This window comes from Mus caroli, unplaced genomic scaffold (assembly GCF_978045245.1).
Source record: "Mus caroli unplaced genomic scaffold, Mus_caroli_1 scaffold_16, whole genome shotgun sequence".
In the NCBI taxonomy this organism is placed as follows: Eukaryota; Metazoa; Chordata; class Mammalia; order Rodentia; family Muridae; genus Mus; species Mus caroli.
In genome coordinates this window covers 25,940,286-25,953,686 of record NW_028227271.1, presented here as the reverse complement: position 1 = coordinate 25,953,686, position 13,401 = coordinate 25,940,286, and the positions used below count along the sequence as shown (strand labels likewise).

At 53.1% G+C, this 13,401-nt stretch overlaps 1 protein-coding gene across 3 annotated transcripts in view; it reads left to right on the top strand.

Annotated features, from left to right (window-relative positions):
* The first annotated feature begins 4,975 nt into the window (after positions 1-4,975).
* Positions 4,976-13,401, top strand: part of Ncf4 (neutrophil cytosolic factor 4) — a 31,978-nt gene continuing 23,552 nt past the window's right edge. For 2 of the 3 annotated variants that reach the window (XM_085831413.1, XM_085831414.1), the window contains exons 1-4: positions 4,976-5,245; positions 10,291-10,375; positions 10,769-10,922; positions 13,282-13,352. In XM_085831413.1, the coding sequence (XP_085687539.1) occupies positions 5,214-5,245; positions 10,291-10,375; positions 10,769-10,922; positions 13,282-13,352 (342 nt within the window). In that variant the 5' untranslated portion in view covers positions 4,976-5,213. The remainder of the gene's footprint in view (positions 5,246-10,290; positions 10,376-10,768; positions 10,923-13,281; positions 13,353-13,401) is intronic. The other variant, XM_021183907.3, reaches the window with a different exon arrangement.

The following is a 13,401-nucleotide window of genomic DNA, read 5'->3' as shown; positions in this document are numbered from 1 at the left end:
CATAGACAGGAGCAAGGCAAATGGGAGACAGATGTGCTGGGGAGAGAGAGAAAGGAGGGGTCAAGTCATACTAAGGAAATTATCATGAATAACGTTACCATCTATAATTGCCTCTCCACCTATTATGTACCTGATATTGGCCTACGCCTTCATTTCCTTCATCAACACAAGTGCTACAAGGTGTGTTTGGAGCCGTCTGTGCAGTAGGTGCTCATTACCCTGTTGACTAGATGACTGCTTTTTACATTTTTTTAATTGTATTTTTTTTTTTTGTGTAGGTTTGCACGTGCCAACAGGATGCACGTGGCGTTCAGAGGACAACATTTAGGAATCAGTTCTCTCCTTTCCATCATGTGAGACCTAGAGATCAAACTCAAGTGGGCAGGCTTGGCTACAAACACCTTTACCCACCGAGCCATCTTGAGGGCCCAAGATAGCTAACACACTTCTGAGAGACAAATATTATCTCAATTTAGGAAACTGGATTCACAAACTCGTGGCCAAGAAGGCGGCAGCGCCGGGCCATGTGATGCTTGTGACCTCACACCAGCTCTGCCTCCGGGAGGGTGGGGCCTTACCTTCATCAGATTTGCCTTTTCGGCCTCCCCACAGCCTCTGGGTACTCGGCTCTGCCTGGGATCGGCCAGCGATGGCTATTTAAGGCTCAGGGAGGCATCCAGTGAAACTCCCCTCATAAATTATGAAGGGAGACACATGTGGGTCAGGACAGGAGAACTTGGTGCATGAGGGAACCCCGGGACTCTTGCTCTCTCTAATCAGGGATTTTCCTTCTGTTCCCAAGAAGCAGCTGCTGCAGATGGCAGAACAGCCAGCGCCACAAGGGGTCCCAGGGTCCCCTCAGGTCCTGCTGTTTGGACTCCTAGCCCTGACTGCTGACAGCTCTCTGCCTCATCCCCTAAATGGGGCTGTCTGCAGTTTCATGGGTCCTGTGCCCACACAAGGAGGGTTTGAACAGTTGGAACAGTGCTGGACGTTTTGTGGCCTGCTCTCTCTCTCTCTCTCTCTCTCTCTCTCTCTCTCTCTCTCCTCTCAGCTATTTTCTGAGCATTCTCAGTCTTGCTCTGGGGGTACCCAAAAACCTGGATCCCCCTGGAGCTGTCCCTTTCTGAATGGCCCTTGACACCTGGTTTGAGTTTGTGGTGTTTCTTTTTTTTTTTTTTTTTGTGCTGTAGTTTCTTGGTTATTGTTAGTCTTTTGTTTAAATCCTATATACCTTTAACTCCCTCTAGCAATTCATTCCTCCCTCTGACTTGCTAATCTCAAGTCTCTAACCTGGTCACTAAGCGGTTAGCATTGGGGAGATGTGGAAGAAGCCTGACAGAAGTCAGGGGTTGAGAACTTTCTTCTGTAAATGAAACATGCCAGTCTCCATGTGGCCTTTGAGCTTCGATGGCTATCTGTCTGTTTGAGACAAGGGCTTGCCATGTAGCCCAGGCTGGCCCACGCCGAGGGTGGAGTGGGGAGTCAGCTGGAGTCGGGAAGATTGTACCAGCGGCTGCTTGGTATGTGTGCCGAGCAACGGAGGCTTTCTTATTTAAGGGGTGGACTGAGGGGCCTGGGTGACTCCTCTCTCCCTGGGACAGGTGGCTGCATGAAATGAGGAGCCGGGACGGGAGGAGAGCAGGAAGCATGGCAGCTCAGGACGGGAGCCCACTGCTGACAGGGTGTCTGGCTTCCAATTACACTGCCTCAGAGCTCCACATAAAATTAGCAGCAGCGTTCTCTGTAAAAGGAGCCAGAGAAATAGCCACATTCAGCAGAACCGCAAGCAGGGATGGAAGACAGAGGGAGAAAGGGCAGGCTTGGCCTAGTGTGGACTCCAGGTCCCTTCTAGGACACCCTTGGCCCCTGCTGCCCAGGTGGCTCCCAGGCTGAGTCAGGAACACAGGATAATCCTGCAGGGGGCAGGGGGGGCTGAGTGTGGGAGTGTGGGAAGTGGAGGGGGGGACTGAGGGGACCTGGTCAGGTGGCCTAGAGGGCTCAACACAGACACACATACACACACACACACACACACACACACACACACACACGGGTGGGGGAGGAAGAGGGAGAGAGAAAGCCAAAAAGAAAAATGAAGGAGAAATGGTTTAGAGTATGTTGGCTTGTGGGAGGACATACTGCCCTTGTGTGTACGTGCTTGAGTGTGTGTGTGTATGTGATGGGTTTGTGTATATGTGCATGTTGTATGTGTATGTGTGTGTGTGTTTCTGTGTATGTGTGTATCTTTGTGTGTTTCTGTATCTCTCTCTCTGGGTGCATGATGTGTGTATATATGTGTGTATGTGTGTATTTGTGTGTATGTGTGTGTGTATGTATGTATATATGTATGTGTGCATGTGTGTGTATGTATGCTTGTGTGTACCTGTGTGTTTATGTATATGTGTCTGTGAGTGTATCTGTGACTGTATGTGTGTGTCTCTGTGTGCATGTGTATGTATGTGTGTCTATGTCTGCATGTGCATGTATGTGTGTGTATATTCGTGTCTGTGCCTGTGTGTGTCTGTGTATATGTGTGTGTGTGTGTACATGGGCCACCAAGACTCCATCAGAGAAAAGTATTCGCTCTGCTTGTGACATCACCACTCTCCGAGTCAGAGGCTCTTTAGAGACCCTCAGAAACAGGCATACCTGCCCACACACAGTTGTATTCGTCTCTGCACAAACTGGCCTTGAACTCCTGGCCCTCCTGCCTCCACCTCCTGAGGGCTGGGATTACATGTGTCCTTACCCTTGTTTTATCTGGTGCTGGGACTGAGCCCAGGGCTTCACTCACGCTACACAAGTGCTCTGCATCCCAGCCCCAAACCAGCACATTTTCGAGCCAGGACAGGCATGCTGTGACACAGTCTCTCACTAGTGCTATGTGACATTCTTTTGTGGAAGCGATGTCATCATTTCCTGTTTCCTGACCACCTGTTGACCAACATTCTCCTCTGCGGGGGCCAAGCTTGTACCTCTGTGCTCACAGACCCCCCCTCTTCTACTGCACCCCTCCCTGCTCCCCTGGTTGTTTCCTCCAAAAGCTGGGACGCCTGAGCCCCGAGGCCCAGCCAGAGCCTCTGAATCATGTCTAGCTCCTCAGGTGTGAATTCTTCTGAAGTCCAAGGCGCCTGGATTTGCAGTTTTGCGTAGTGCTGACTCCGAACCGCTTCCTCAGCACAGTTCAGAGCCAGCTTTTCTCTGGATTTCACACCAGTGGGGGCTTCAGGCTCGAGGCTCTGACCCTGGCGTTAGCTCCCTCTGTCTACCTGTGGCTGGAGAACTTCCTTCGCTTCCTCGGGCACCCAGCCAATGGCTGAGAAACCCTCTTCGGTGTTTGCTGTGATATCCAGCTTCACATGAGAGCTCAGGGTGGACTTCCTGCCAGCAGTGGGACATGTGACCTGCATCTGGTCTCTGGCCAGTCACTGGAGCTTCATCTTTAGTAACACATGTGTTTGCCGTTCCCTAGGCCTGGGTATCAGTCTCCATCCTCAGTCATGGGTATAATTCCTGCTCGTCTTAGACCCCGCAGATCACCTTTCCTTGTCTTGAGCAGGGATTTGTATGCTTAAAAGAGCTAACTCTGTGAACTGCGGTACTTCTGTGTGCTGGGAGTAGGTCAGACCATCCATTCTACATTCCTCTGCCACCCTGATCTATCTGTGCAGTGCAAAGGCCTTGATGAACATGCAGTCACTGGTGGAGTGTCCCTCTTCCACTTTCCTGTCCCCTCCTGTGACTTTCTTCATCCTCATTTCTGTCTCCCCAGCAGCCCATGCCCTGCCTGGCCACGGGGAGGGCAGTTCTCACTGGGCAGACTCTGTCCTGGTAGCTCTAGGTTCATCCTCTCTGGGCTGGATCAGGGCCAGAAGATCCCTTGAGGGTGACAGGATGGAGGGGGACATTTTAAAGTAAGGATCCTAAAACATTCTCTATTCTTGGAGCCAGATCCTGAGGAGTCTGAGACTGCTTCCAGTCCAGCCCTATTCAAGGTGAGAAACATAGGTGCCTCCAGATTCCTCGGGGAAGGCCCTGTCCCCACAGCCACATTCCCAAGTTGGGGAGATAGGAGCCTGATTTGGGCAGGCTGGGCAGGCTGCCATCTCTCCTTCTATCTTAGCATACTGTCAAGTGGAGCTGGGGGGTGGGAGGCAGGAAGTAAAGTAGGGACAGGGACATTCTCTGGGCTGCTGGGCCCATCCTCACTGTAGGCTTTGGAGAGCTCCCTACAGAATCAAGCATTAGAAGGAGCTGACGAAAAACTTCCTCCTTCTGCTCACATAATATGGGTGTCCGAAGCGTAGTGCTGGCCTGGAAGAAGCCTAACACACAAACACACATTTGGAACACACTGGGATGGGGAACCCCGCTGGTGAGAGCTTGCCGCAGGAAAAGCCCGGAGAGTGGCAGGGAGGTCTGGTGAGGACAGGTTTCTTTCTTAGAGGGCAGCTTCCGAGCTGAGACCTACAGGAGATAGGAGAGGAGCCTTGGGAATGTGGTAGCAATGAGGGAAGAGAGATTGGGAGAGCAGGCAGCCCACGGGGCCTTGGGGATTCTGAAGCCAGCAGTGGGGGCTTGGGGCTTTTCTGAGAGCCGAGTAGGGAGGTGGAGGCAGATTGTAAGGATGTGTGGATGGAAGCACTGGGAGAGCTGAATGTGGTATCTCAGAGCTCAGAGCCCCAGATGGGGCATAAAACAATGACTTCCTAGTATAAGAGGGAGGGGAACCAGGAGAGCTTCCTGGAAAAAGCACTATTTCTGCCAGACCTTAGGAATGGCAGGTCTTGGATGCTTGGATTCAGAAAGAAGCCTGAGGAGGAAGTCCACAAGTGTCCTTGATGGACCCAGGGCTAAAACTGCTCTATGGTGGGTGGAGCTCAGCACCAGAGACAGGCACTGAGGAAATCCCCAAAGCCAGTGGCCTCACGCAAGCCCAGCACCCAAGGGTGACACTTCCTCAACTGCTGTGCAGCTGGGAAGTGGCTGAGAAGACGTGTGGGGGCCAGGCAGCTCAAAGCCTGAAGGAGGTACTTCAGGGAGGGTCCCGAGAAGCTGGGCAGGGAGGGACCTCCTCAAAGGCTGCCCCCAGGGACACCCCAAGCTTCAGGAAGCTCTCAGATGCACATAGGAGGAAGTGAGAGGTGAACTCAGCCTGGATCTGGTTGGGCAAGGCCCCCATCCATCTGCTTTCCTGACTACCCACAGCCATGGCCCTGGCCCAGCAGCTGCGATCAGAGAGGTGAGAGTGTACCTCTATTCCCTGCCAGGCTTTCTCAATGATCCCAATAGGCCTGGGGGGTGAGTATGGGGAGGTAAGAGGCTGTCCCTCCTGTCACCTGATATCAGTGGATCAGCACAGAGTCAAATTTGAAGGTCTTGCTGAATGATACTGCAAGAGCTGCAGGCTCCAGCAGATGTTTCTAGAACCTTGACTTAGTAGGTCAGCAGCGTTATGCACCAGTGAGAAGCCTAAGGCTCAGAATGGGGAGTGGCTTGGATGTGGCCAAGGGCCACAGGGTGAGTGGGCTGCAGAACCTGGGAGCAGAGGTGTCCTGGGTGCTAGGCTTGGGTTCTGGGTTCCTGGTTCCACACCGCAATCAGGAGCGGCTCTTCCATCTGCCCTTCAGACTGAAACGGGCCTCTGCGTTTCCTGTCTTTGGGTTCAGATAGCCCAGGCTCTGCCGTCTGACCCCTCACTCCACTTCCTTGTCCTGTAGAGGTCTTAGACGCTTGGCACAATGTTGGGGGCCGGGTTTCTGCTCTGCGTGCTCTGAGGGTGTTTTAGTTTTTTGGATCACAGTTGTGTCTCTGGGAGGCTGAACAGCCCTGGGACACACTGAGAGCTCAATACATCTGCTAGAGCTCAAAAATGACCCAGATCTATCTTGGACAACGCTGACATTATGCAGGTAGGGACAAAGAGACCTGATGGCCCCAAGCCTGGCCACCTCATTCAGTCAGCCCTTGCTCAGTGTCTCTTATGGAGCCAGCCCTGTGTTCCCATCTGCATGTGGAGACCCAAATGACAGAACCGGCCCCTGGATCAAGCAGAAAGCAACGTTAGGAAACCAAGTGTCCATGTGGACTGCTTGAGGGTCACCAGAACAGGTCTGACTGATAAGACCCAGGTGTGAGCAAAGCACTCATGGGATCTGGAAAAAGGGACGGGATTCCTGTAGGTCAAAGGTCAGAGGAGGCTTGTCTGGGTCAGATGGCCTTCCTTCCATAGCTATAGAGAGTGTCACTGGGGTGCTAAGTAAAGCTGCATAATATGACTCCAGCCTTTCTCACCCCCAAGTTCTCCTAGGAGACTGACAGACATGCAAACTTGAATCTTCTAGAAACTGTAGCCACTTGAGGCTTGGGTCCCTTCTTGTTTCTTGGGGTGCAGAGTTCAGATGGTGCCTGTAAGGACTATCAGGGCTCAGTGTTTCCTCCGCCCACTCTGCCCTTTCCACAGCTGTTCCCCCGCCCTCTGAAGGGGGGGGGTGGTTCTCCTCTTCTGCCCCTGATGGGACCATGAGCCTAGGTCCTAGGGCCATCGGACCCAGTATCTCCAGCGTCCTCTTTGAAAACCAGTCCGGCAGAGATACAGACGAGGAGATATCACATCTAGTGTCTCTTCGAGGGCAGCTGCAGAGTTTAGCTCTCATGGCCACATGTCAGTCCAGCTCCCACTGTGATTGAGGTACCACACACCTGCAGTTTTCAGGACTCACCTAGATCAGGTCCCCAAGCGGACCTCCATGTGTAGCTCCCGTGTGCACGGAGCCCGGTATCCACCCAACAAAACCCGTGTGGGATCCGAGGGGGACAGCTATCTTCGAAAGTCCCCTTCCCTCTCCCCACACCACGGCCTCCTTGGCAGCTCAGCTGCAGACGGCTCACACTGGGACAAGTGGAAGTAGCCGCTGAGGAGCTTCTAGGCGCCTGGCGCCGCTCTGGGTGCTTAGGGGATGCAATGTGCTCTTATGGGGTGGCAGGGATTTGATGGTTGTCTCCATCTTCAGAGAGGGGTGGGAGGAGCCGGAGGATGGGGAGAGGCCCCACAAGGTTTCTTCTGACAGGGAGCTGAGTGAATTCTGGTCCTAGTCCAGGGTATTATCTGGCCCTGTCTGGCCTAGTTTGTCTTCTGACACTAGCGCTGCCCAGACACTTCTGGTTTCTTCTACCCCAGAGAGAGGTTGCTGTTATTCCATGAGGCAGGAAGGCCCCTTGTGTGAGATCTGTCTGCTTCTGGCCTGTTTTCCCTTGCTTTGTCTCCTGTCCTGCCTCTGACCATGCCTACCTTCCTGAAGTTTCTTGAAATTGTCCCTCTTATATGATTTCCAGGGGGTCTTTGTGCTGTCCACTCCCTCTCCTGCCTGATAGGACCTCCCTGCTGCCATAGCCGGCTCTCTGTGCTTTCCTTACCCTTGGCTGTAGGGAACCCTACTTTCCCATGGCAATCCTAACCTCCCCACCCCCACCAACTGTCTTCTGCTCCACTGTTGGTGTCTTGAAGACTGTGATGAGGGTCACCCATGGAAAGTCCTTGGCCCGTGATGAAACAGAGGGCTTACTTCTTGGGTATTCAATTTCCGCACTCCTCAGAGCTATGGAGTACAAGAAGCAGAGAGCAGGACCCTGTGATGCTAAGTAGCGTCTGTTCTGTGCTCCAGGCTGCAGAATGCGGGAACAGGCCCAGTGCTGGGCTTCATCCAAGGTCTCTCAGCTTATTTGTCTCGAATCCCACTCACCTCACCCGGGCAAGCTCCATAACCTCTCGGTGCCTCATCATCCACCCTACCCCAGGGTGGCTCTATCTCTAAGGAGTAGGTGCCCAGTTCCTGGTGTGCTGTGAGCACTCTCAGCCATTAGTGTTACCCAAACTTCCAGAATGGCCCACGGCTATTTTTTCCTTTCCAGTTCCCTCCTGCCCCACCCCAGCCTCTGGGGGAAGTGGGTGAGGCCACTCTTCCAGAGGATGTCCTCATGGGACATGTTGAAAAGCGAGTGGGAAGGCCCCAGTGACCACAGAGGTGCCCCAGCCTGGGGGACAGCCCCTGCTGGTCTGCTGACTTCCCCAGTCACTGCCTGGTGACTTCTGAATCCAGATACACCATCCTGGGCCAGACCAGGTCCCAGGGGACCAGGGAACCAGCATGGACCCTGTGCAGGGTGTGCGGGCTCCTGGGGACCCCATACTTTGTGAGGTGTGAGACAAGTCCTACCTGTCTCTCAGGCACTGCTAGAAGAACCCAATCACTTCTTCAACTCCTCCTCCTCACCCTCCTTTTCCTCTTCCTCCATTTCCATGTTCCCTTCTCCTTCCTCTATCTCACCCTCCTTCCCCCTTCCTTCTCCTCCCCCTCCTTATCCTTTTCTCCTCTCTCCCCTCTCTCTTCCATCTCATCTTCATTGGAATTCTATTCTTCTCCTCTTCCCCCTCTCTTCCTCCTCCTCCTTTTCCTCCTCTTTCTCCTCCTCCTCTTTCTCCTCTTCTTCCTCCTCCTCTTCTTCCTCCTCCTCTTCTTTCTCCTCCTCCTCCTCCTCGCCCTCCTCCTCTATCTCTGCTTCCTCTTTTGAAACAGGTTCTCACTTTGCAGCCTGGGCTGACCTAGAACTCCTCATTCCATCCTGACTCCCTCTCCTCAGCCTCCTAATTTCTGAGATCACAGATATGTGCCACCTATGCCTGGCTACACCCACTTCCTGCTTCCTGGTCTGTACACAAGTGACAGACGGTTGACCTTGGCTGTGCTGGTGGCCGGCTTCCTCTTTCTCTGCTTGCCCTTCTCAACCCTCTCCAGTTCACTTAAGGGTCTTAAGTCTTAGCCACAGCCATAAGCCACAGGCAGGTGGCTCTCACTTTAACCACACATCAGTCCCACCCTGCCATCTCTACACCTGCACACCAACCTCCTGCTGGATGCCTACCCAGAGACATTTCACCTTAGTGAGGCCTGAGCAGCCCTGCCTCTTCCTGTGCTGGTCAGAAACAGGCATCACTCTTGTCATGGCTCTTTCTTTCAGTCCAGCTCGGCTGCCATTTACCTTGGTCATGTATCCCTTGGAAATGCATTAGGCTGCAGGGAAAGGTGGGTCTGGTCTTGGCTTAAATGATGACCAGTTGTTCTTTTTCACAGTAAATGTCCAGAGGAAGACTGCAACTCATTCCATAGCTCAGGAGGCTCAAAGCCAGCCCTGCAGAATTTTTCATTCTGCATCATGTTTTTGCCTCATGGGTGCAACTGTGGCTGTGGATCCAGATGCCACCCCAACTCCATCTCATTGACCAGAGCTAGTCACATAGCTAGCCCTTGTTGAGCCTCTCATGGAGCTGTCTCGTTAAGTCTCTGCCTCTCCTTCATGGCTGGCCACCTGTGGTGATCTCCTTGAACCACCTAGTTCCTTGATCTCAAGACCCTCATATGAACCTTAAGACCCATCAGGCTCTCAGCAAATCTAAGCTCTTCCTCAGGGCTCAGAACCTTAGCACGAGCCATTTCCACTGCCTGGAAAAACCTTCCTAGCTTCCAGTGAATTCCAGTTGACCCACCAAGAGCTCAAAATCCACCTTTCTGAGGCCTTTCCTTACTTGGGCATAGTCAACCAACCGATCTCTTGGCTGGGGGATGTGGGCTGCTCTCTGTCTATCAGCCTCATGGTACTATGACAAAATACTGGAGTCAATTAATATATGAAGTAAAAAGGTTTATTTAGGCCCAGGGTTCCACGGATCCCGCCTAAAAGCAAGGCAACCCCTTTTTCCTGAGACTCTAGAGATGGCAGTGAAGTGAAGCAGGCGTGCATGGCAGAGTAAACCAGATGCAAGCAGAGGAGCTGGAGAAGAACATGGTCTCTTAGTCCCCTTCAAGGCAATCCCTGGGGACCCAAGGACCTCCCATGAGGCTCCCTACCTAGAGGTCCACAACACTCCCCAGTGGTAATGCCCATTAACTGTGGGTTGTAGGGGACACCCATACCAACCCCTGCAGGCGTCCCAGCACACGCTTCATCCTGTGACACAGAGCCTGGCACAAGGCTGGCACGAAATGGGCACCAGGACCTGGCAAGCTCTTGGGTAGCTTGGACTAAAGCCGGCTGATGACACCAATTCCAGCTCCGCACCCCTCATTCTCAGGGCTTGACCTGTGTGTGCCCTGACATCCCGGGGTTCCCAGCTTCAGCGAGGTGCCAGGCGTGGACAGTGTTCAGAATGGGGTGTGCAGGCCTCCATCAGCTGGCTGTGTCCAGAACAGGCAACGTGGTAACCAATCCCCTCCCTCTGGCCTCCTACAGCGACTTTGAGCAGCTTCCAGATGATGTGGCCGTCTCAGCCAACATCGCTGACATCGAGGAGAAGAGGGGCTTCACCAGCCACTTTGTAAGAGTCAGCAATCCCTGTTCCCTTGACCTCGAACCTCCAATCTTCCACCTTAACAGTGGTTTCTCTGGACTGGGTGGTTGCTGACACTTGCTGGATAGAATTCAGGGGTGCTTCTGAACACATCCAAAAGCATGGGACACCACATTGAAGGCTTACACCACTCAGTACACTGCAGGGCTTGAGAAAGCCTGTCCCTCTCTGTGACCTCTGACCTCATACAGTGCTCATCTCCCAGTGTCCCTACCTCCCAGTCCCTCCCCAGCCCCCCAACCCTCTCCACCTTCCAGACCTGTCCACCTCTCAGCTCTCCTACCTTATAAAGACACCCAGCCTCCCGGTATCCCCCCTATCCCATTCTAGCTCCCCTCCCCCAGCCTCTCTCCTCCTCAGGTTTTTGTCATTGAGGTCAAAACAAAAGGAGGGTCCAAGTATCTCATCTATCGTCGATATCGCCAGTTCTACGCCCTGCAGAGCAAGCTGGAGGAGCGGTTTGGGCCAGAGAGCAAGAACAGCCCTTTCACCTGCAGCCTGCCCACATTGCCAGGTAGGCTGCACTCAGAGCTGGCCTTGACCCTGGCCTCACCTTCCAGCTCAGCAGCATGTTATTTCAACCCTCTTTACAAACTATGCATTTGGCTGGTGCCCCTCTTGTAGCCATAGGCTGCCAGTGCCCCCTAGCAGCCCTCTGCCTGCCACCACTCTGTCTTCAGGGTACCTTCACTGCTACAGTTTCTGCGTCATAACCCTTGACCTACCTCTGGGAACACAGTATAGCCACAGCCATTGCTACCAAGGGATCCTGGGCTGGGAGCACTCAGAACCTGGGTTCTGGTCTTTCCTGTCTCTCTCAGCCACCCATAAGGGTGGCTCTCCAGCCACACAGCCTCAGCCTCAACAGATCACTGCAGCTCTCCCTCTCTGGCCCTTGGGGAAGCAGGGAGCCACGCATAGCTTCTAACCCCACCCCTGTCCCCCACCTCCTTCCCATATGCCCCTCGTCCCAAATCTCCCATGCCACCCCCTCCTAGCTTGCCCAAGAAAGTCCTTGGAGATGCTCCTGACTCTATCATATCACATCTTCCCTAAGCCTCAGAGGCCTGACCATCTTCCCTTCTTCCAGCCCACTTTCTGTGGGTGCGCTGTCCCCCAAACACATTCTCTTCATCCATCTCTAAAAAGGACACTGAGCTGAGCGGCAAAGGACCTCATACCTCCTACTCCCCCCACTTCTGAGTGGTGAGGAGGAGACACCTCTATCCCCCTCCTCCCTTTCCTACACCCTTTCTCTGAGCTCTAGTCATTTTCCTTGACGCACCGCTCCCCTCTGGAGCATGTGCAGAGGTCCCTCATCACACCCTGTCTGATGAGCGATAACCAAGCATCCCTGTGGGGAGCCTCTGTTCTGAGCCTCCTGTCCCTGAGTCCCCAAAGATCCTGCTCTCCTTCCTAGACAGAGACTCTTCTGCAGTCTCAGGGTCTCACCTTCCAGCCCTGACACTTCCCCCAGGACAGAGACCTGTGGCTCTGATCTGATGTCCAGAAGCTGAGGGCTCCCCCTTGTGCCCAAGTCTCTTCCCCCATTAGGCCTCCTCCACCTCTGGTTCCCCGCCAGCCTTCCTGAGTCCCGTCCACCTTTCTTGCTGCAGGCTCTGCTCTCCTGCTCACCTTGGGATGGGACTCTCCCCCATCCTTGCCTGTCTCATCGTCTCACTCTGAACAACTGGTGCCTGTGACTTTGTCTCGTTTTGGTGTGTGGCTCCTGGGTAGCCCCGACCTTTATATACCACCCTCCTAGCATCACCAGTGCCCACCCTTCCTGCCCTGTTGCACAGGGGCCTCTGGGTGGCAGCTCCTCTAAGTGTCTGCCTAAGGCTCCTGGCGGACCTTCATCATTTGGTTGGACATCACCTGCTTCCTCTTTCCCAGAGCACTCGGCTACGAGTTAGAGGCATGGCTCGTTCATCCTCAGAGCAGATTCTTAGTTCTCTGAAGTGTGAGTGGGGCTTGGAGCTCATGGTTCTAACTATGGTAGCCTGCTGAAAGGAACCTTACAGAGCCCTCCTACCTCCAGGATGCCAATGTAGCTTTTCTGGAGAGCCCTATCTAGTGGGATGCTCAAAAGCTCCTATGGTGACCTGAGTGTTATCCAAGCCTGAAGCTGGGAGATCACTGTGATCCAGGCAGGCAAGAGGTCCTGAGTTCAGAGCGTGCATCTGTTTTATGCAAGTGTACGCATGTTTGTGTGTTAAAGCATGTTGCATCTGTGTGCATTTGTGTATATACATATACATATGTATATATATGCATGAGTGTGTATACATGCACACATAGGTCTTACATGTGTATTTGCATATATGTGTATGTTGGTATACTATATGTGTGTGTGAGTGCATATATATACATGTCCTAGACTGCAGGTGTATCTGTGCATATATATGTGTGTGCACATATGTGAGCATGTATATATAAGTTCTTGTGTATGCATTTGTGTGCATGCATATGAGTGTGTATTCATGTGTCTATGTGAATAAGGGTGCATGTGCATGGGCTTATGTATATCTGATCTTTGCATGGATACATAGAGTGTGTGTGTGTGTTGTGCTGAGCATGTATGTGTGTGCATGCATACATATGAGTGTGTGTGTACCTCCTACCTTTGTGTGTAGGAGCAGGCATGACATTGAGAACTCCTTCTGCCTTCTAGTGATGGGAAGATGCGGTTGGAAAGTATCTCGGTGACACTTGGTACCATGACAGAAGGCAGGAGGAGTCCTGAGCTGGGGAGGAGCATTGGGGAGGAGCCCTGAGCTGGGGAGGAGCACTGGGGAGGAGCACTGATTGGTGGGGCAGCTGAAGAGTAGGCACCGTATGGTCCAGGCTCTGGGCAACTTTTCTCTTTTCAGCCAAAGTCTACATGGGTGCAAAACAAGAGATCGCTGAGACTAGGATCCCGGCCCTCAATGCCTACATGAAGGTACCTGCTGCCACATCCCCTTGGTGTTTGAGTGGGCAGGGTATTACCG